This window comes from Poromitra crassiceps (genome assembly GCF_964638095.1).
Source record: "Poromitra crassiceps genome assembly, chromosome: 6".
Lineage (NCBI taxonomy): Eukaryota > Metazoa > Chordata > Actinopteri > Beryciformes > Melamphaidae > Poromitra > Poromitra crassiceps.
Genome location: NC_139627.1, coordinates 16,811,655 through 16,834,453, shown reverse-complemented (window position 1 = coordinate 16,834,453; position 22,799 = coordinate 16,811,655). Strand labels below are relative to the sequence as shown.

Here is a 22,799-nt window from a genome sequence, read left to right as displayed (position 1 = left end):
GTTTGCCCAGAGGGGAATTGGGACGTCACTAGCTTCCTCCTGCATACTGCGCGGGTCTCTCTCACACAAGCTACCTGCACCATTTTGTCTATAGCCACAAAATTAACACTTCTAGCTGGAGCGACGCCAACTGTACGTGATCCAGCAACTGCAGAGGTGCATTCGGTAAGTCTAGGCATTTTGAGATGTCCTCTTTAGCGTAGTACCGTTAAGTTAACGATAACTCGCAACCTAGCGTGCTGGTCCACAGACGCTAATCTGATTGGCCGCTGGGAGCCTGGGGCGGGCTCTCCCTCAGCGGCCAATGGGAACTGTTAGTTCTGAATATATTATAGAAACAGGCCATTCTTGGGAAGCGACGAGATGAGGAAGTGAGAACTCCGTCACAACAAACGGGGTTGCTATATTTTCGACAGATTAATCCAGAATCATGTTTTATGGACCAGAGACACACGTTTTTAAGAGGTTACAGCTGCACGAATTGGGACCTTTAATTTCAAAGTTAATTTCATTGTTTGTTTTGAGTTGACCTTTAAATTCAGCTCAAGCAACTACGGTAACCTTGCTAGCTTTGCATACAGAATACTATTTTATGTTAGGCTATAGTGCAAAATTGTTTTTGGTTCATTATGAAAATGTGATGGGATGAACTGGACACCATATTCTCAGTAGCCTACCCTATTTAATGGGAAACCGCAAATCAGCAACTGTTGTTTACACACAAACATTGACTTTATTGACCTCAGAGATTACTTCTGTGTACTTATACTGTATATTATTCAACTCATCATGAGAAGACCTGTCATTCAGGCCTAATATGAAGGCTCTATGACGATTTTGAAAAAACTGCCTCAAAATTGGCAGCCATCTTGGATTTGAAGGTCAAAAATAGGTCAAATCATTATATAAACACCAAATATGTATTCCTTGACCAGAATAAGCTCTGAAACCATGTATTGTGCATCATTGTAGGTCAAAGCATTAAAAAGTTCATTTCCACAGCAGCCATTTTGGATTTTGGTCTCTCAAATATTTTCCCCGCCTTTTTTAAAAATACACCCCGGCTAAATTTGTTTATTAACCCTCCTAGATGACAAATCCATTGAGAAACGGACCTTCGCTCTCCACGGTCACGGAAGTGCCACAGATGACCCTACTATATAGTCCGGTGCGGCTTATATATGTAACAAACAGGCAATTTTGCTGCTGCGGCTTATACTCCGGTGCGCCTTATAGTCCGGAATTTACGGTACTTATAAATTGTTGTAAACTAAGCTTGTTCGGGGCAAACCAAGCATGTTCACCAAGTTTTCTCTGAATGTACAAACTATTTTCAGATTTCAATGGATGACACATCATTTGAAAGCTGACAATCTGCACTTTAATAATCTATAAAAAAAACTGAAAAATGACCATGTCCTACTTGTTCCCCAAAACACCAGTCCCTGTCACATATTTCTGTTAAATCTGTATGCTGATTTCTTGTGTTGTATGCTTGTCAGAATGTGACAGCTAACCACCGTGTGAATGACGCTGTCTTCACGGAGGACGGGGCCCAGATGGTGATGGGACGCTTCATGTATGGCCCTCTGGACATGGTCACCCTTACTGGGGAGAAAGTGAGTGTGCTAAAAGAGATGATTTTTGTGTGCTACTAAGATCTAAAAGTAGATATATATTTTTGTATTTGCACATGTTTAAAAACACAAACAGATAAAAGGAAAACAACCAATATTAATAATAATCATAATAATCATCATCATATAATGTCATCATATATGTCATCATATAATGTCCCGTCAATAATCATAATTATCTGGAAAGAAATATTTAAAAATAATAATAATCCGTACAAAGCAAACAATATAAACAAAAACAAGAGAAGAGAAACAAGCACACAGTACATGAGGAGAGGAAAAGCAACAGTAAGAAAGACAAAAACAAAACAGCAACCAAAATGAGCAAGTAGACGGTTAGACAAGTAGACAGTTAAAAAGGCAGTGAGGTGTGTGTGTGTGTGTGTGTGTGTGTGTGTGTGTGTGTGTGTGTGAGATGTGGGCTATGTGTGACTTATCAGGGAGATTCTAGTAGATATCTGATCGATGCCACCGTCACCAAAATCGGTTGAAAGAGTTTTGTTTTTTCTTTTGCTCTTGTTTCCTTCAGATTGACATCCACATCATGACCCAGCCCCCGTCCGGAGAGTGGGTGTACTTTGACACGGAGCTGACCAATAGCAGTGGCCGCATCTCTTACGCCATTCCCGAGAGCCAAAGGCTGGGCATCGGCGTGTATCCTGTCAAAATGGTGGTCAGGTAAGCTACATGTAAGATGTCGTTTCTCACAATCACAATGAAACAAGCGGGACTTTGCGATAGCTGCGACCAGACCACACACATTTCCAAAACGCAGGATGGTAGAGGCAGCCCACCCTACTCGGCTTCTGCCACCCTGCATTTAGAAAGGTGCCCTCCCCTGCCCCCTTTTAGCCAAATAACATGAACACACACACACACACACACACACACACACACACACACACACACACACACACACACACACACACACACACACACACTTGCCCTCCATGCCAAATTTCAGCCTCCTAGGGTGAAAACTGTGCCCGCCAACCAACCGACAGAATGCCTTCTAGAGCTGGTGGTCGCAGCTAAAAAGGCCTATTTGCCTCTAACATCCTTCCTCCCTCCCACCTGTTGTTTCTGTGACAGAGGTGACCATACATTTGCAGACAGCTACCTCACTGTGTTACCGCGCGGAACGGAGTTTGTGGTCTTCAGTATCGATGGATCTTTTGCTGCCAGCGTGTCCATTATGGGCAGTGACCCTAAGGTCCGAGCCGGAGCTGTGGATGTGGTGAGGTAAGGAACGTACCCAGCACAGACCTCTCCAAGCCAGGGGCATCTTGTGGGAAACGGCACACTCAGTAGAGATGCTAGCAGAATGTATCTGTGCTTTGAATGGTAATTTATCAGTGTGTGCCCCTCTGATGACGTCTTGTTTATACGTTGCCTTTCAGTACTGTATGCATTTATGCTAATTGACGAGGCCAGGAGCAATGAGTCAAGTGCATAGAGTGGATAAAAATATGGACCTAGCCACCGTGACGTCACCCACTTAACTTAACTTAACTTAACATAACTTGACGTAGCCACCGTGACGTCACCCATTGGCTTGTGGACTCCCGTTTTGAAGCCCTAGTTTGGCATTTTTACCATCGCCATCTCTCTCTTCTTCTCTTTTTTTGTCAGACAGAGCAGCAACGCCGCCTGCTATTGGTCTGTGATCAGCAAACTGCGCAATCACAGGGGACCTGTCAATCATGTCCCAAAGCATAGCCTCTTTTATTGTGTATTTTACTCTAAATGGAAGCATAATTTACATCATCCTGTATTTAACCCATTGATACCTGATGCAGCATTTGCATGTATATCCCTCATTTGTGTGTGTATCCCTTTAAGACCGCGAACCGCGTGACCCTAAATAATTTCCGCTTTGAAAATATGGCCACCCGAAAAAGTTTCCGCTTTGCATCAGGTATCAATGGGTTAAGAAGACTTAAACTAGCGATTGAATGAATGAATGAATGAGATTTTTATTTTTGAATATGAGATCAAACAATCAAACATTTTCCACATGGTTTCACATGTTATACCAAGAAAATAAATTACATGTATGTTCAAAAAAGGAGAAGGAAGAAGCTAATGCTTGTAGTTTCCTACCCCTTTTATACATCTTAATTTTTTTGACACGGTTACTGTTTGTTTATCAAAAGTACAGTCATTTCTCCAAATAATAAACTTAGTTTATCGGAAGAAGTAATTCTGGAAAATAAAAAACAAAATATTCTAGAAATAAGTACAAGAAAATACTGGGGAAAAAAGAAGCAAAATATATGTCTGGATATATGAGACAGACAAGCGAAAACGATTCAGTACGACCTCTTATATTTTATAGTTCTCTAGGGTAAACATTTTAAACTGCTTTTTGAATTGAGCGATGTGTAAACTTTCTTTGATCACTTCAGGTAAGTTGTTCCACAGCCTCACCCCGTTGACGGATATGCACATGCTTTTGAGTGTGGTGCGCACCTTGGATTGCAAGAGATTCCCTCTCCTTCTTAAATTATAACCACTTTCTCTTTCTTTGAACCATTTTTGTATATTGTTAGGGAGTACGGTAATTTGTTTTTAGCTTTGTAAATGATTAGTGTGGTCTTGAAATCAACTAAATCCATAAATTTTAATGTGTGTAAATTAAAAAATAAATCATTGGTATGCTCATAATAGCCAACATTGTTAACTATTCTTATTGCCTTTTTTTGCATGGTGCATATTGTCTTTAGGGTGGTTTTGTAGGTATTGCCCCACACAATAGGACAAATAGGGAAGAAAAAGCGAGCAATAGAGTGTGTACATTGTTTTCTGGTTCAGTATGTGTCTGACTTTGCATAGTATACCAACAGTCTTTGCCAGTTTAGAACAGATGTGTTTGACTTGTGGTTTCTAGTTGAGATTGTGGTCAATTAATACTCCCAAGAAGGAGTTCGATTGAAACCATAAATTTGTTGGGAAAGTGTTTACTGAGGTAATACATCAATTGAGACATAGGGTCATTTACCCATTGACTTCTGTACAATCTGACTTCTTTTTGCAGCCATGTGACTGTAACAGTGTGCATTTTAACATGGGGGTCTATGGGGATTTACTCGCTTTTGCAGTCAGCCTCAAGTGGCCATTCGAGGAACTGCAGTTTTTTGGTACTTCCACATTGGCTGCATTTTCTCAGAAGCGTAGGTTGGGGCTTGGTCAAGTGCTGTGTTGTCTTTGGGCAGGCACTGGCAGGACGTGTGTTGTGTGACTTGTCTGACTTGTGTTGTCTGACTTGTGTTGTCTTTGGGCAGGCACTGGCAGGACTTGTGTTGTGTGACTTGTGTTGTCTTTGGGCAGGCACTGGCAGGACTTGTGTTGTGTGACTTGTGACTTGTGTTGTCTTTGGGCAGGCACTGGCAGGACTTGTGTTGTGTGACTTGTGTGACTTGTGTTGTCTGACTTGTGTTGTCTTTGGGCAGGCAATGGCAGGACTTGTGTTGTGTGACTTGTGTGACTTGTGTTGTCTGACTTGTGTTGTCTTTGGGCAGGCACTGGCAGGACTTGTGTTGTGTGACTTGTGTGACTTGTGTTGTCTGACTTGTGTTGTCTTTGGGCAGGCAATGGCAGGACTTGTGTTGTGTGACTTGTCTGACTTGTGTTGTCTGACTTGTGTTGTCTTTGGGCAGGCACTGGCAGGACTTGTGTTGTGTGACTTGTCTGACTTGTGTTGTCTGACTTGTGTTGTCTTTGGGCAGGCACTGGCAGGACTTGTGTTGTGTGACTTGTGTTACTTGTGTTGTCTTTGGGCAGGCACTGGCAGGACTTGTGTTGTGTGACTTGTGTGACTTGTGTTGTCTTTGGGCAGGCAATGGCAGGACTTGTGTTGTGTGACTTGTGTTGTCTGACTTGTGTTGTCTTTGGGCAGGCACTGGCAGGACTTGTGTTGTCTGACTTGTGTTGTCTTTGGGCAGGCACTGGCAGGACTTGGGCTATTGGATCGTGTACGTGACGGGACGTCCCGACATGCAGAAGCAGCGGGTGGTGGCCTGGCTCTCGCAGCACAACTTCCCCCATGGCATCGTCTCCTTCTGCGACGGCCTGGTTCACGACCCCCTCAGACACAAGGCCAACTTCCTCAAGTCGCTCATCTGTGAGGTGAGGAAGGCGCAGGCAGCGCTTCTAAGCTACATTTAAGACGATATAATGATATATGTATAAAGTGTCTAACAGCAGACCTCTCTTTGTTCAGGCACATATGAAGATCTTTGCGGCCTACGGCTCAACTAAGGACATTTCTGTGTATTCCTCTATCGGCCTGCCTCCATCGCACATCTACATCGTGGGAAGACCCACAAAGAAGATGCAGCACCAGTGTCAGGTACACTGCGCTACAGCAGAGGGCAGATAGCCTAATAGTAAATGGCAGTGCTGTTGTTCATCTTATGCTCAGACGCGGGGGTGGGCCAAATTCTTCCGGGTCGTGTTAACACTCCCGGCGGTCACGGCGCGAAATACAAATTAACGTCATGAAGAAGAGAGTTGTTTTTGCAGGGGGTAAAACAGCCCACTACTTTGAGCTCGGTACACAGCCAGCAAGCGGAGTATCCACTGTTAGCCAGGTCAGATAACGTTATCGTCGACAATGACGAGCACTTTCTTGTAAAACATACCTGGACTCCAACAAAGAAAGCTTCAGATGGTTTTCTCTCCTCCGAGCTCGAGCCATTTACGTCTATAAGACCCGCAAACGTGAACGTAATTCCCTGGAATGCGAGACTTAACGAGCCAGTTACATGGCATTGCATTCTTAGACATTGCCGTTTGCTTTTATTTGGTATGTTACATACAATTGGCTAAATTATTAGTTAATTCAGAGTTAGATTATATTGGAGCAGCCAGCCATTTTTTCCCCTTTTTTTGTGCCGGAAGTCATCACACGACCACACAACCGGGTCAAATGGGCATGGCTACATAAGGTGAATAGCTTTGGTATAGTTTAGTATAGTTTTACATTTTTATTTTGTTTGAATTTGTTTGTTTTTTCAGTGTGGGCATGGTAGATTGAGTTATTATGTGTTTTGTTATCATTATTTTGTTGAAACACAACACACACATACACACACCCAACACAACAACACACACAATACAACACACAACACACGTTCGGCCCAGCCACATCCGGCCTGGCCAGGACCGATACCACACAACACAACACAACACAACACACCAAGACAGAATAAAATAAATAATTGTAAAATATACGAAGCAGTTACAAATTGTTAAAAAATGTTAAAAATAAAAACACACACCACAAGCAAATTAAAACCCTGCAAAACTACAATAGGTCAATGAATGTGTATTTTGAGGTGATTTGAAAGATAATCAATCTAAAGATAATCAATCTAATCTCTTAGCTTATCTAAATTCCTCAGACATGATGTTGCACAATCTAATCTTGTTAACAAAAATCACTTTATAAGTCTTGAATTGAGACGGTGGAAAAGAGGAACTTGTAAATCGACACTTCTACTGGACGCTTCACAAATACAAATAGTTGTTCTGAAGCTCTGACAAAAAGTAGATTACAAAGTTCTTTACAAACAATAAAAGACGATCCCTGAAAAGTAGATGTCACCTCCTCTGTGTGAATGACAGTGACAAACTTGGTGTGGAGGTAACACGATATAAATGTATAGCCTACTTATTATCATAGTACATAATTGCCTCTGATTCAATTATGTGTATTATTTTATCATAATTAAAATTGCCTAAGTGGGCAGGTGGGGGTTAGTCACGATTTTGCGGGCTGTGTCAGTAGCTGTGTTTCCATTACAGTTTTTCGCAAAATAATTGCGATATTTCTACAACTTCGACAATGTACAATTGCGACTTGTAGGCGTTTCCATTGAAGTTGAGTTTGGTCTGACGGCGCACACACCTGAACGCAATTCCCCATTACCAGCAGCTGCCACAGTGATTACGCACGGGGATCTGCCCCATATGGCCATATCCCGTCCCCTGCATGCTCAAATCCAACCAATGGTCAATGCAAATCACAACACGAAGTTACAACGCATATAAACGAGCCTGATTATCAATTCAAAATAAAATTAGTAGCAACGTTGCTGGCTGCGGTGAATGCAGTGAGTGCGACAGGCAGAGGAAAAAATGTAGCCTAATACAACTGGTCCGATTTAGAGATGGAGGAGGGGGGAAAAGGCTGATATGGTTCAATAATCGGAATGTCGTGTATTATAATTATAACATTGCACCTGAAACGTGTGTTATGTATTACTCACAGTCACTGTATTCACTTCAGACAGCACCACCGCACCAGTGTGTGCTTTTCATCCCCTCATCTCGCTGCTCAAATGCGCGCACAGGCAGCCTGTCACCATGGACCACGGCTACACATCTGCCACGGCTTATCGAACCTTACTTACCGAACTTATTTTCCGCTCCTTTTCCAAAGGAGAAGATGGGTCACATGACGTGCAAATGCGGAAAATGTGTTTCAATTACACTTTTGCGATAAACTGCTATATCGACACGTCTGAAAAACCACCTCATGGGAGCGCAAAAGCTTTCTGCGATATTTGGCACGTTTTTCGAAATTCACGTGTTTCCATTACCCAATTTCTATTGCGATATTTAGATTTTGCGCATTTCTGAGGGTAATGGAAACACGACTTGTGACATCATCAATGATGTCATAAATCAGGAATTTTATTAGTGATGTCACTTGCAATTGTGATGTCATCAGTGATGTCACTCGAGCAATTGTGATGTCATCAGTGATGTCACTCAAGCAATTGTGATGTCATCCTTCCTGGCTGAGGCTACATAAGTGGTGGAAGATCCAAGGCATCATCCAGTCGACCGGAAAGCCATAAGAAGAAGAAGCTGCTGCTCGCGTACGATAATTCCCTCCAAAAACGATCATTTTGACCCTCAGGTACGATAATTCAACATTCCCCACCTGGCAACACTGCTGCAGAAAGACATATTTTAACTTTTCTCATAAGGAAGGAAGAACTCAACATTGTAACATGGCCAAAACCAAGCAGACAGCCCGTATGTCCACTGGAGGAAAAGCTTCCAGGGAGCAGCTCAGAAAGATATATTTTAACTTTTCTGATAAGGAAGGAAGAACTCAACATTGTACCATGGCCAAAACCAAGCAGACAGCCCGTATGTCCACTGGAGGAAAAGCTCCCAGGAAGCAGCTCGCCACCAAGGCTGTCCGTAAGAGCGCCCCGGCCACCGGCGGCGTCAAGAAGCCTCACCGTTACCGGCCCGGTACCGTGGCTCTGAGAGAGATCCGTCGCTACCAGAAATCAACCGAGCTGGTGATCCGCAAGCTGCCCTTCCAGCGCCTGGTCAGAGAGATCGCTCAGGACTTCAAGACCGACCTGCGCTTCCAGATCTCTGCTCTCACGGCTCTGCAGGAGGCCAGCGAGGCTTACCTGGTCGGCCTGTTTGAGGACACTAACCTGTGCAGCATCCACACCAAGAGGGTCACCATCACGCCCAAAGACCTCCTGCTGGCCCGCCGCATCCGCGGAGAGCGCGGATAACACTAGAAAGACCACAGTGTCATTTTGAGCTTTTTGAAAGGTATATGTGCAATAACCTTGTTGAATTAAAAATGACAATACTGCGGGTACCTGACTTTTCCTAAAAGTGTCTGTATTGTCATTTAAAATAGTTTTTATATGAATTACGCAAAAGGCAAAGAAAATAAAATGTTTACCTAGAAAGACCATAAGCTGTCATTTTGACCTCACTGAATTTCCCAGGGTTCTAATCTAGACCCATTTTTGGTTCAGTTTTGTCTTTTTAAAATATAAACACAATAAATGCATTAATCTCTCAATTAATGCAGAGTCGGTATCCAGCTGCATACCGACCCCGCTCCGCGAACCTGCACATATGATCAATCAGTACCGCAACCCACCCCGCCCCGCAGACATGAGACCCGCACCCCGACCCGGAACCGCATATATACAGTATAATAACCGTTACTCTGCAGTGCAAACATTTTGTAGTGACCCTAACAAAACTGCCACCGTTTCACACGGGAGGCGAATAGCAGTCTTTCTGGCCGAGACTCGTCAGCTGATGTACGTTAATTAGCTTTTAGCAGCTGCTAGCTGACTAACCAGCTGGTTAGCTCTGCTATCAGACACTACAGACAGTTGTACAGCAAGAAAAGTGACTTACTAGTCATTTCCAATATGTCCAGTATAATCCATACTGCCTTTATGATCGCTGTTGCAGGAACGTAAATCCACTTTTACAACGTTCAACCTCTCCACTTTCACGGTATCCATGTTGTTGCCTGTTGCTATGAAAACAGCCAGTGTGTATGGTTGTAGTGGAGGCTAACATTAGCCTACTACAGCATCTGTCCGACTCGTATTGTCTCCAATCAATCACCTGGACCCCGCAGCTGAGTTTTGGCTGTTTTGTGCAGTCCATATAGCGTCACACAATGATGCCGGTTATGTAAACAAAGCGGAAAACGTGCTTCAGAAAGTTTTCTCCTCTTCCCTCTGCCTGCATCTCAGAGTCAGACCAGCTGCCAGACACACCCCCTGCTAGACACACCCCCTGCCTCAGACTGAGTGCAACAGAAAAACATACTGTGCCTCCTACGTTGTTCTACCCGCCCCCTGCCCACATTTAGTTCATTTTTACCCAAACGAGACGCGAGGAATTTCTGCTTTACGGGAGTTTTTAAATCATATTGATAGGATTAGCGGTTCAAAAGTTAGTAAACATTTAACAATAGCATGGTGGGGCAGTGGTAGCGCTGTCACCTCACAGTTAGAAGGTCCTGGGTTCGATTCCCGCCTGGGACGCTGCGGGCACTGAGGGTGTCCCCCCCCCCCCCCCCCCCCAATGTCTTCATTGTCTACTGCCCAGGTGGGCTCTCTTGTCAAAAAGGCCTTTCTGTGTGGAGTCTGTGTGTGGACCCCCACTAAAAACATGCAGCCTGACCAGCGATGACAAAGAACTGAAGTTGGTCCCCGGGCGCTGCATGGACACTAAAGAAAGCCATAACCGTGGCAGCCCTACCCGCACCCCTTGAGTTTGACATGGTCATGTGCTCCAAGTCATTTATACAAACAGAAGATCTCAAGTCAAGACTTTAGTAACCTTTAAAGGTATTCTGGCTTAGTGAAGGTTGTTTCATTGTGATTTGTGAGGTTCCAGGTGAGGCCCAACACAATGGCCTGTCGGCCAGGACAGAATACAGCAGAGGCTTGGATTGCAACACTAGTCTTTTATTTATACACCCATTATGTTGTTGCTGGTTTGCTGGTGATAAAGAAAGAGAAGAACATATTGTAAATCCATAGTGATTCAACAAAAGTAACAATTAAATCCAAACAATTACTAATTATATAATATCCAAAATAAAGAAATAACTCTATTAAAGGAACTTAAGCAGTGCATCCAATAATCATAAATTACCAAAGCAAAGTCAAATAAAAGGAAAACTTACTAATCATTTACACAGCAAACAGTGAAGGTGAGGAATCCAGTGGAGGCCAGCCAGCTTGTGCTACCATGGTTTGCAGCAGAGGATTTGCCACAGGTGAAGTGACTGGCCTTATTAGCTCTCGGGCTCCGCCCATCCAGAGAGCAGTGAAGGGAAGCAGTGAGGAGGCAGTTGGAGGAATATGAAATGAGGGGATTTTCTACAGAGTGTGAAAGCAGTGAACACAGAGAGACACAAAGAGCTGCGTTCAACAGGATGAGGTTTTATAGAAGTATAAATATAGGCATTAGCACACCTCTCAGAGAAACGGACGTGTGATAAACATGTGACCTAGGTATTTCATAGAAATGCCACCAACAACCTACAATGCAACAAGTAAAGCAAGCTTACAGGTATAGGCAGTATTTAAATGACTCAGGCCTTTGACAGCAGTATTATATGGTGACTGATATCACAGTTGTATGGAGTGGGCGGGTGGGCCTAGAGATCTGATGTGATGTCATCAGACAGTTGTGAAGGCTAAGTGTGTGGGTGGGCCTGGACGTCCAGTGATATAGGACAAAAGTTGGCTATGATAACTATGATGTCACTCAGTTGTGATGGCTAAGTAGGTGGGCCTCAGTGATGTCATCAGTGATGTCACTCGAGCAATTTGGCTAAGTGGAGGCTGGGTGAGTGGGCGGTATGTATGGAGGACGGTCAAGATTTCTGGCTGAAAAAGAGAGGAGGGGTGATGGAGAGAAGAAGAAGACTGAAGAGGGAGGAGAGAAACAGAGGGAGGTGGATGGAGATGGGAAAGAAAAAGACAAGAAGTGTCAAAGTGGACAAAGAGAGAGAGACTCTAGTTTAGAGAAAAAGACAGAAGATGAGAAGAGCAGCTCTGGCAGGCTGCTACCCTGGGCAGCGCTGTGTGTGTGTGTGTGTGTGTGTGTGTGTGTGTGTGTGTGTGTGTGTGTGTGTGTGGTGTGTGTACGTCACTTATAACATCACATGCTCATCTCGTGTCAGAACGGTGCATCTGCTTTAAGTGAGGACCTACATGTTTTTGTGCATTGACCAACTGACCAACAGAGTGACTTATATAGAGCTGCTGCCCAGCCATGCTGGCTGCAGATAAACTGGACAGATAACTGGAACCTTTCTAACAGCCGGTGGTGAGAGCATAATTGCTCGAGTGACATGTAATCGTTCTGATATCACCAGAAAGATGACATTCTCCTCTTTCCAACAGTGTAGTAAACTCTAATGGTTTTAGGGTCAATGTGACTCATTTTGATGGAGCAGGTTACAGTTGTGAATGGCTAAGTGGGTGGGCCTAGAGATCTGTGATGGCCTGTGATGTCATCAGACAGTTGTGATGGTAGTTGGAGGATGGGTCTAGAGATCTGATGTGATGTCATCAGACAGTTGTGATGGCTATGTGGGAGGATGGGTCTAGATGTGATGTCATCAGACAGTTCAGCATACTTAATCAAGGCAAAAACATTTCTTAATCCATACAGAATAAGTTGGCAAAATACATTTTATTTACATTATATAGCACTTTTCTCTTCTTGTTCTCTTATAAAAGCAAAGTTTGCAATGTACTTTATCATACAGAATAATATAAATAATTGTAAAATATACGAAGCAGTTACAAATTGTTAATTTAAAAATAAAATAAAAACACACACCACAAGAAAATAAAAAACCTGCAAAACTACAATAGGTCAGTGAATGTGTATTTTGAGGTGATTTGAAAGATAATCAATCAAAGACAATCAATCTAATATCTTATCTAAGTTCATCAGGCAGGATGTTGCACAATATAATTTTGTTAACGAAAATCACTTAAGTCTTGAATTGAGACAGTGGAAAAGAGGAGCTGCTAAATCGACACTTCTACTGGACGCTTCACAAATACAAATAGTTGTTCTGAAACTCTGACAAAAAGTAGATTACAAAGTTCTTTATCCCTTAAAAGGAGATGTCACCTCCTCTGTGTGAAAGACAGTGACAAACTTTGTGTGGAGGTAAAGTGACAATATGTTTTCATTTGAGATGTCACAATGTTAGAAGTCAATCACTTTTTCACAGACCCAGTAATACAATAAGTCACACCTGTCATCATTCCAGCTGTTTAGTTCTTGAGGCCAAAATGTGTTAACACAGTCCTGATTTACACGGTTGTATTTTCCATTGGGCTGGCCTGTGTGCCAGAAGAACCTGTTTAAAAAAGAAAACATTCAACTGTACTTGATGCAAAATAAGAGCACAATGCATTATCATTATCAGGCCAACCTGATGACTGTAGGACTGAAGAATGAATGTCTTACCTGCTGCTCAGAGGTTTACCATCCACCCATTTCCAGACTCCCTCCTCATCTCTGTCACTCAAACCAATCCAAATGTTCTTGTTGAAGGAATTGATGAATTTCTGTTGAATTGTTTCAAAGACAAATGACATCAACACACACGTGTGAAGCACTCAAACAAAGTGTGCAATGTGAGAGTTTTAATCCAAATTAATCACCTCTAAAGAGATTTTTACAATCAAACAGCAACTTCAGGGAAAAACATGTTGCCACTTTTCTCTTTACCTGTTCTTCTTCAGTGTTTATGATGAGCAGGTCTGCTCCTCTCTTTATGCACTCCTGCCTGCTGTCCTCCCAGCTTGTCTCAGTAGAAATGTAGTAAAAACTGTTGCTCAATGAGCTGCATCCTCCATCTTTACAGAGACGCTCTGCAAGAGGAGAGGATCTTAAGAGCAGCAAATAAAAGCACAATACATAATAATGCACACAAATGTACAGTACATGCAAGTTCATACATACACACACACACACACACTCATTCCTATATTTTCTATATTATCAATTGTTCAAATGTTATCTTTATTCTGTATATTCTTGTTACTGTTGTGTCAGCTAGAATTAGCTAGACATACTTTCTGTGAAGCCCTCTGAGACATGCTTGTGAATTAGGGCTATATAAATAAACTTGACTTGACTTGACTTGACACACACACACACACACACACACACACACACAGGCAGAATAAGACAGACTCACTGAGCTCAAACCAAGTCTTGTTGAGGGTCAGCAGTTTGTTGAGTGATTCTTCTTCTAGTCTGCCATTAGCATTTGTACCTGCACAAACAGGAAATCCAAAACTGTGTTTAAATGTAGCTAGAGACAAATATACAAAATGGATGCTGAAGAGGGCAAATCTAATGTGTGATAGAGGAAGTGAATGGCTTACAGTGGAACACAACGCCTATAAGAGCAGCCAGTAGGAGAAGACACATCAGCAGCAGACACACTACAGTCACCCTGCAGGGCTTCTTCACTGGCTGGATAACATCAGCTGTAAGAACAAGACAGAGCGGCCATGTTTTAGTAACACAAGCACCAGAGGGACTGTTACACAGCTACTGAATATTACTGTTCATTACAACATGACTGGCTATTTTCTGATTGTGTGTGTGTGTGTGTGTGTGTGTGTGTGTCTCTGTGTCTCTGTGTGTCTGTGTGTTTGTATGCTTGCGTGGTTGTGTTACTCACCTAGTTGCTGATCTGGTGTGTTCTCGATATTTGATCTGCGTTCACGACCCCCATAGTTGTCTAAACTTTCATAGTGGTCCACTCCGCTCTCCTTATCTAAACTTTCATAGTGGTCCACTCCGCTCTCCTCCACCTCGTTGCTCCCTCCAGCTGAGGCTCTCTCTTCTCTCTCTCGTAGACGCTCCTCTCTTTCCAGAGAATCTTCGTTGTTGTAGATTTGAACGTGCTCAGACATCTCCATCTTCTGTCTCAATCTTCAGCTGCTGTGTGTGTCTGTGTGTGAGTGAGTGTGAAAGCACTGACCAACACAGAGACACAAAGAGCTGCGTTCAACAGGATGAGGTTTTATAGAAGTATAAATATAGGCATTAGCACACCTCTCAGAGAAACAGACGTGTGATAAATATGTGACCTAGACTTTTCATAGAAATGCCACCAACAACCTACAATGCAACAAGTAAAGCAAGCTTACAGGCAGGGTGGGAATATCATCATTTTAGGGGCACGGCCATCTGGCCTTCAGCATCACAATACTGTTTAGGGCACAAAGGTCACATGCCAGGGCACATGCCAGGTCACATGCCAGGGCACATGCCAGGCCACATGCCAGGCCACATGCCAGGCCACATGCCAGGCCACATGCCAGGCCACATGCCAGGCCACATGCCAGGTCACATGCCAGGCCACATGCCAGGCCACATGCCAGGGCACATGCCAGGCCACATGCCAGGCCACATGCCAGGCCACATGCCAGGGCACATGCCAGGCCACATGCCAGGCCACATGCCAGGTCACATGCCAGGTCACATGCCAGGCCACATGCCAGGTCACATGCCAGGCCACATGCCAGGTCACATGCCAGGTCACATGCCAGGCCACATGCCAGGTCACATGCCAGGCCACATGCCAGACCACATGCCAGGGCACATGCCAGGCCACATGCCAGGCCACATGCCAGGGCGCAAAGATGCTTTTAAAGCAACTGACAGCAGCAGGCTGGTAGCAGCAAGGGCACTGCCAAGGTGTCCTTAGGGATCTTAGGGCATCACAGCCAGAGGGAGGGGCAACACAGGCCATGGCCTGATGGTCTCCGTGTAATTCCCACCCTACTTACAGGCAGTGTTGGGAAGTAACGAGTTACTAGTTACTCGTTACTGTAATAATATTACTTTTTCCAAGTAACGAGTAGTGTAACGAATTACTATAGAATATAAGTAATAATATTACAGTTACTTCAAGATAAACGAGCTCGTTACGTTAGTCGTTACATCTTTTGTTGAGTCCATTCTGTGATGCCGCTGCGCTGCAAAACGACACGCAGTCGGCATTCACTGATCACAAGCAGCATGGCTTTTAACGCTCCCAAAACAAGGTGACGTCACCGCAGAGCACATTCGAGCACCAGGCAACAGGCAGGCAGGCACACCTCCCTCTCTGTCCTGCTGAGCGAGGAGGAAAATCCGTGGCTGGATATATTCCCATGACTTTGTTTTTGTCGGGAAGAAAGGTGACACGATTGAACATCGAAGTCAAATGTAAACGGTGTCCAGGACAGGTAGGCTACTAAACACTCTTTCCACTGTGAAAAACACGAGCTCAAACTTCCTAACGTTAACGTTACGAGACGAGAGGACAGCACAACAGAAACCGGAAAACTGTTCAAATACAGAGATAACGTAAAAACTCACAAGCTGGTGGACATCAAACATTGCTGTTATTATTGTCAGGTTAATGTTAATGTTGCAGAACTAACGTTATTTGTGACACAAACTTGTTAAGCAAAGATGTAGCCTATACGTATTGAGTTTGCATTGGCAGTGCATACTGCATTCTATAAAACAGAAGCTGTTTAAAAGATTGCATCTTGTCAGTCATCACTTTGAGCCAGGTGTGCTCTTCATCAAGCATCTCTGTAGGAAGCTGTGCTCTGGCAAAGCGATTAGTTTAAATGGAACGGCACATAATAGACCTAGTTCACACATTCGCACCGCAAAGTCTGCATTTTGATGAGAAAAACGCCATGGGCCTTTTTCACAACGGCCATTTGTGTCTAGAAGACAGAGTATACACAGGTGCAACCAACTAACTAATTAGGGCTCCAGCACTGGAACACCTAAATGGACTGGAAGTTGGAAGCCCTAATTAACATCTTGGTGCACCTGTGTTACCTCCTGCCTTTTAGACACAAAATCGCTGCAGTGAAAAAGGCCTATTGCCATTTGTGTGGAATGTAACGGAAAAGTAATATAACGAGTAAAATGGTAAATGGTAAATGGCCTGCATTTATATAGCGCTTTTATCCAAAGCGCTTTACAATCAGTAGATGGTCTACATTCACCCATTCATACACCGATGGCGGCAGGCTGCCACGCAGGGTGCCTACACACCATCGGGAGCAAGGAGGGTTAAGTGTCTTGCCCAAGGACACAACGACAGCAGCTGGGAGGGAGCGGGGATCGAACCGCCAACCCTTGCGTCATTGGCCGACCCGCTCTACCTCCTGAGCTAAAGCCGCCCCCTGCCAGCCGAGTATCTAACGAATTACTTTTGGCATGGAGTAATAAGTAAAGTAATAATATTACTTTTGAAAATAGTAACGAGTAATATGTAATATATTACTTTTTTAGTAATGAGTGCCCAACACTGCTTACAGGTATAGGCAGTATTATAGGGTGACTGATATCACAGTTGTGATGGCTAAGTGGGAGGACCTCAGTGATGTCACCGGTGATGTCATCAGACAGTTGTGATGGCTAAGTGGATGGGTGGGCCTAGAGGTCTTGTGTGTGCGTAGCGTGGACGTCCAGTGATGTATAGGACAAAAGTTGGCTATGACAACTATGATGTCACTCAGTTGTGATGGCTAAGTAGGTGGGCCTCAGTGATGTCATCAGTAATGTCACTCGAGCAATCTGGCTAAGTGGAGGCTGGGTGGGTGGGTGGTATGTATGGAGGACGGTCAAGATTTTCGGATGAAAAAGAGAGGAGGGGTGATGGAGAGAAGAGCAGGACTGAAGAGGGAGGAGAGAAACAGAGGGAGGTGGATGGAGATTGGAAAGAAAAAGAAAAGTGTCAAATGTCAAATATGTGGACAAAGGGAGAGAGAGTCTCCTCCATAGAGATCGACGTGTGCGAGAACTCTAGTTTAGGGAAAAAGACAGAAGGCTGATACCCTGGGCAGCGCTTTGAGCACAAGTCTGTGTGGTGTGTGTGTGTGTGGTTGTGGTGTGTGTGTGTGTGTGTGTGTGTGGTTGTGGTGTGTGTGTGTGTGTGTCTAGCTGTGTGACACACACGTCACTTGTAACTTTGCGTGCTCATCCCGTGTCAGAACTGTGTATCTGCTTTAAGTGAGGACCCAACATTTTTTTGTGTATTGACCAACAGAGTGACTCAGAGGCCTTTACACCTGGCGTTAACATGCATTTTCTGTGATCAGATTGCAATCAGATTGTGTTTTATCACTTGAAATGCCAGGTGTAAACACCCCCAAAACACATTGAAGAAGGATTGCAATCTGATCGGCCAAACCACCTCCGGAGGTGGTCAGGGATGCATTGTGTACACATTGAACACAAGTGCAAATGCAATGTGTCCTCTCAATCTGGATACAGCAACTTTATGCTGATTGAGAGGACAGCCATTTCTGCTATCAGATTGCAATCAGATTGCAGAAAACGCATGTTAACGCCAGGTGTAAATGGCCTCTTATTCACCTTATTCACACCACGCCCACTTTTTCTCTCTTCCGCGACCCGCGTTACCCGCAATTGTATTTGTTCTTCCGGTTCAGCGCTAGTTGGCGGCCAATTTCAAAACAAAACGTCACTATGAATGACGTTTGGCAACATTCAGAAGCTACACTGCGGCCAACTTCAGTTACATGTTCATAGCGTTACTGCTGCGAGGAGCCGATGGCTGTACCCGGTCGGCATTTAACGTTAGTTACAAAAGCACGTCGATAGTGTTTTCTCACTGCCAGTAGCCTACAGTAGGGTTTGACAGATACTAGCGTCAGCTAGTCCGACCGGTCAGCACAGCCAGCGCTCCCAATCCTCGCTGCTCGTTAAATATTTCCAAATAGGCTTATTCTGATAAACTGATAACTGGTCACATATAGGGCTGGGTATCGCCACTGACTTCCCGATACGATACGATTACGATACACAAGGTCCCAAGTTGATACGATTTCTGATACGATACGATTCAATATCAATATTTTAGTTACAATACCAGTTTTGCTTTGATAATGGAAGAGATTCTCAAAGAACTAATGCTGTAAATTGTACAAGGAACCCTCTAACCTGGTGCATTATTAAAAAATATTAATATTTACATTAAGAATTGACCATAAAGCAAGCAGTTACATCATGTAATTCTTTTTTATTTAAACATGTTTTATTTATTCTTTATTTAACCAGGAAGGTCTCATTGAGATACAATATATCTTCTGCCAGGAAGTCCTGGTCAAGATGGACAGCAAAAATAAAAGGTTTCATATAAAAAATACAAACAGGGACAAATAACATCACAGAATACACACAGAAACACAACAAGCAAACACAAACTACAAGGATTAAAGGCTAAAAAGAAGGGCTAAATTAACTTGACAATCGCACATTTCACATGCAATGACATTGTTCTGTAAAAACAGATTTTAGAGTATTTTTAAACATGTCAAGAGGGGGTAAAGATGTATGTTTAAAACACCTTGTAACTCGATCCAGGCATATGGTGCATGAAAGGAGAAGGAAGATTGACCTAGCTCTGTTTGGGGGTTTTGGGGGCCAAGAGAATCATTTTCTCTGATGACAGTGTTAAATCGGCTGTGGCGATATGTCAATAAACTAGAAATATACAGCGGTAACTTACCTAATAAAGCTTTTAAAAGAAAAATTTACATATGGGTTTTTTCCTCAGACTCAGAGAAGTCCATTGAACCATTTCATATAATTGACAATGATGTGTGCGGAAACTTGCATCAGTTACAAACCGCAGGGCACCATGATAGACTACATCCAGAGCAGAAGCAGCATGCATATAGATGACCTCACCATAGTCTAATACTGACAGAAAGGTACTTTGAACCAACCTCTTTCTGGCAGTAAAAGGAAAACATTTTTTTAAACGAAAATAAAAACCCAACTTTGGTTTAAGTTTTTTTAAGAGGCTATCAATGTGGACACCAAAAGTCAGCTTGTCATCAAGCCATATTCCAAGATATTTATAAGAATTAACCCTCTCTAGTTGAGCGCCATCTAGTGTTAGAACCATACAGTCAATAGGAGATGAACGGGAACGTGTAAAAACCATAAATCTGTCTTTTTTGCGTTTAAAACCAATTTTAAATTAACAAGAGACAACTGCAGTGAATTAAATAGGCAGTCTGTAAGGAGTCCATCGCCACTTTTAGAGATGGTGCCAGGGTGTAAATGATAGTGTCGTCCGCGTAAAGGTGCACCTTTGCTGGATTTAAACCAACACCAAGATCATTAATAAAAATAGAAAATAAAATTGGAGCCAAAATGGATCCTTGAGGGACCCCTCTCTTTACTATTGAGGGAGCAGAGTTATAATTGTCTACAGACACACATTGAGTTCTCCCAGTCAAATAGTTTAGAAACCAATTCAGCACAGGGACACTAAAACCAATCTGTTTGAGTCTTTGAAGGAGAAGACCATGATCCACTGAATCAAACGCTTTTGATAAATCAATAAAAAGTACAGCACATGATTTTTTTATCATCCAGAGCAGTAATAATATCATTTGTGACCGATAAAGCTGCAGTTACAGTACTATGCCCTTGCCTAAAACCTGAGTTTGACTTAAAATATTATTATCAGACAAAAAATGCTTTAGCTGTTCATTCACAAGGGATTCAAACACTTTAGCTGTAACAGACAGTCTAGAAATATGGTGATAATTATCAAGAACAGAAGGATCTCCACCTTTTAATAAAGGAAGGACAAACGCTGACTTCCAAGAGCTGGGGATCACACCACTGCTTAGACTAAGATTAAAAATGGAGGCAATGGGCCTTGCAATCAAATTGGCAGCTGTTTAAAAAAAATAGGGCTCAATTTGGTCAGGACCAGCAGATTTTTTACAATCAAGACTTGATAGAGCTTTGCACACCTGAGTGGGAGAAATTAAGAGAAAATTACAAAGTATCATTATTGATTGCTTAAGCGACTAATTACTATAGACGGTTTTCACCAGAGCGCAACCCCACAGCACTTCCTTTTTCTCAGCATTCGGCAAACTGCAGAAATATTCACTCGACATTGTTACTTTTGTTTTCGCCGCTCAGCTGTATAGACGGTTTTCACGGAATGGTCAGTCCTCCACTTGAATGTTTTTTTTTCTTTTATGTCCATAGCAAACACTGCAACAGGAAGTGAGCGGGGGTTCAATTTAGAATGTATTTGTTGTCAAGTTAAAACCGTCTATAACTAAATTAATCTCTTCCAGTTCATCCCGGACGGCTACGCCACCCACCTGTCCCAACTGGAGTATCATCAGAGGTCTCGTCCCGCCAAGTCGGCCAGTGCTCGCATGGTCCTTCGCAAGGGCAGCTTCGGTCTGGGCGCGGCCAGCGGCGACTTCCTCCGCAAACGCAGCCACATCTTTCGTACCCTCTCCTCCAAGCCCGGAGGGGCGGGGCCCGGCTCCTCCTCCTCCGCCCCGCAGGGACGGACCGAGCGCACGCTGAGCCAGTGCGACCTGGAGCGGGAGCGCGGCGCCGCCCCGGCCGCACAGAGGAGCATGAGCCTCGCCGCCGGGTGCTGGGGCCGCAGCGGGAGCACCAAGGAGGGCAGCGGAGGCCTACTCAGCCCCAAATGAAGTGCACGCTCTCTGGGTTGACCCTTGGACAGCTAGAGGACGAGTGGATGGAGAGAGCAAGATGAAAGGCATTAAGGGTGCTGCGGAGATGTAGAGTGAGTGTCGGGCGAGAGATGTAACAGGTTGGACGCGGAGTGGCCCGGATGGAGTGGCGTAAACCAGGCCATGTTGGATCCAGTGAACAAGAGACAATTCCCCTGTAGCATGACACTCTTTCACAGCAGTACTTTTGTAGAATACTCCACTGACCATTCAAGAATGACAAGGAAGGATGAAAGGAAATATTGTAAGCCTTAAACAAATCTCGTGTAACGGGACGCCCCTGCGTGAACACGCTCATATACAGTACGACACACTGTACAAACACACACACACACACACACACACACACACACACACACACACACACACACACACACACACACACACACACACACACACACACACACACACACACACACAAGCTCAGGACAAACTATGGAGCCAGTCTCATTGTCAAACAGTCTTGGTAGCCATGGCAAGAAGCCAATAACTTTCACCTCTGTTTCTATCCCACGTTCAGCTGAGCGACACGTTAAAAGCACTAGAAATATTGCGCGCTCATTTCTAGCGCCCCCCCCCCCCCCCCGAAACTAGTACATATAGATGTGAGATGACCACACACTACCGGGGCAAAGCCTGGGAATAACTGGAAAAAACCCTCACAACATACAAAGAGGAGCATCATTTTTCCCCCAAAGGAAGGAGAGAGGGGATACGCAAGTTATGAGAGCTGAATGTGAAGGAGACGTGGAGAGAATCGTAAAACATTCAGAATCTCCTCCATGGGACAATTGTGTTAATTTTGTCATAGACATGCTCTTGAAATACAGTTGACATACGTATAAGTCAAGTTGCTACTCTGGTTCCGTTCCACCCTTTGCCAGGCTGGATAGTATTATTTCTTTCAGTGTGGCCTATGGGCCATGGAAGGCCTTAATATCCAATGAGACATTACTACACACAGATGGGACAGAAGACAATGAGACATTACTACACACAGATGGGACAGAAGACAATGAGACATTACTACACAGATGAGACAGAAGCTAGGGGACAGGGCATGCAGCATTAAAGCCACAATTTGAACTCTGTACAGTCCACAGCAACAATCCCTTTATATAGTCATCTGCTTGCAATACCTCTGTTCCCCCATGTGTGCTGCTGCTGGGAGACGCTCCATCCTGCGGTGCTCTTTCTTGCTCTGACAATACACAGCATCCATGAAGGCCACAGAGAATGGACATTGTGTTTCTTC

At 43.8% G+C, this 22,799-nt stretch overlaps 1 protein-coding gene and 1 pseudogene across 2 annotated transcripts in view; both read left to right on the top strand.

The window, feature by feature from the left end:
* The window catches only part of LOC310777756 (membrane-associated phosphatidylinositol transfer protein 2-like), a gene marked incomplete at both ends in the record, with an annotated part of 76,950 nt that extends 55,448 nt beyond the window's left edge, over positions 1-21,502 (top strand). The window contains 6 exons of the mRNA XM_083638118.1: positions 1,503-1,619; positions 2,167-2,315; positions 2,730-2,879; positions 5,582-5,765; positions 5,860-5,988; positions 21,131-21,502. Of these exons, the coding sequence (XP_083494244.1) occupies positions 1,503-1,619; positions 2,167-2,315; positions 2,730-2,879; positions 5,582-5,765; positions 5,860-5,988; positions 21,131-21,502 (1,101 nt within the window). The remainder of the gene's footprint in view (positions 1-1,502; positions 1,620-2,166; positions 2,316-2,729; positions 2,880-5,581; positions 5,766-5,859; positions 5,989-21,130) is intronic.
* Positions 8,777-9,187, top strand: LOC310778717 (histone H3.2 pseudogene; annotated as a pseudogene). Its single transcript has one exon. The product of its transcript is annotated as a histone H3.2 pseudogene (transcript).
* Positions 21,503-22,799: the final 1,297 nt, after the last annotated feature.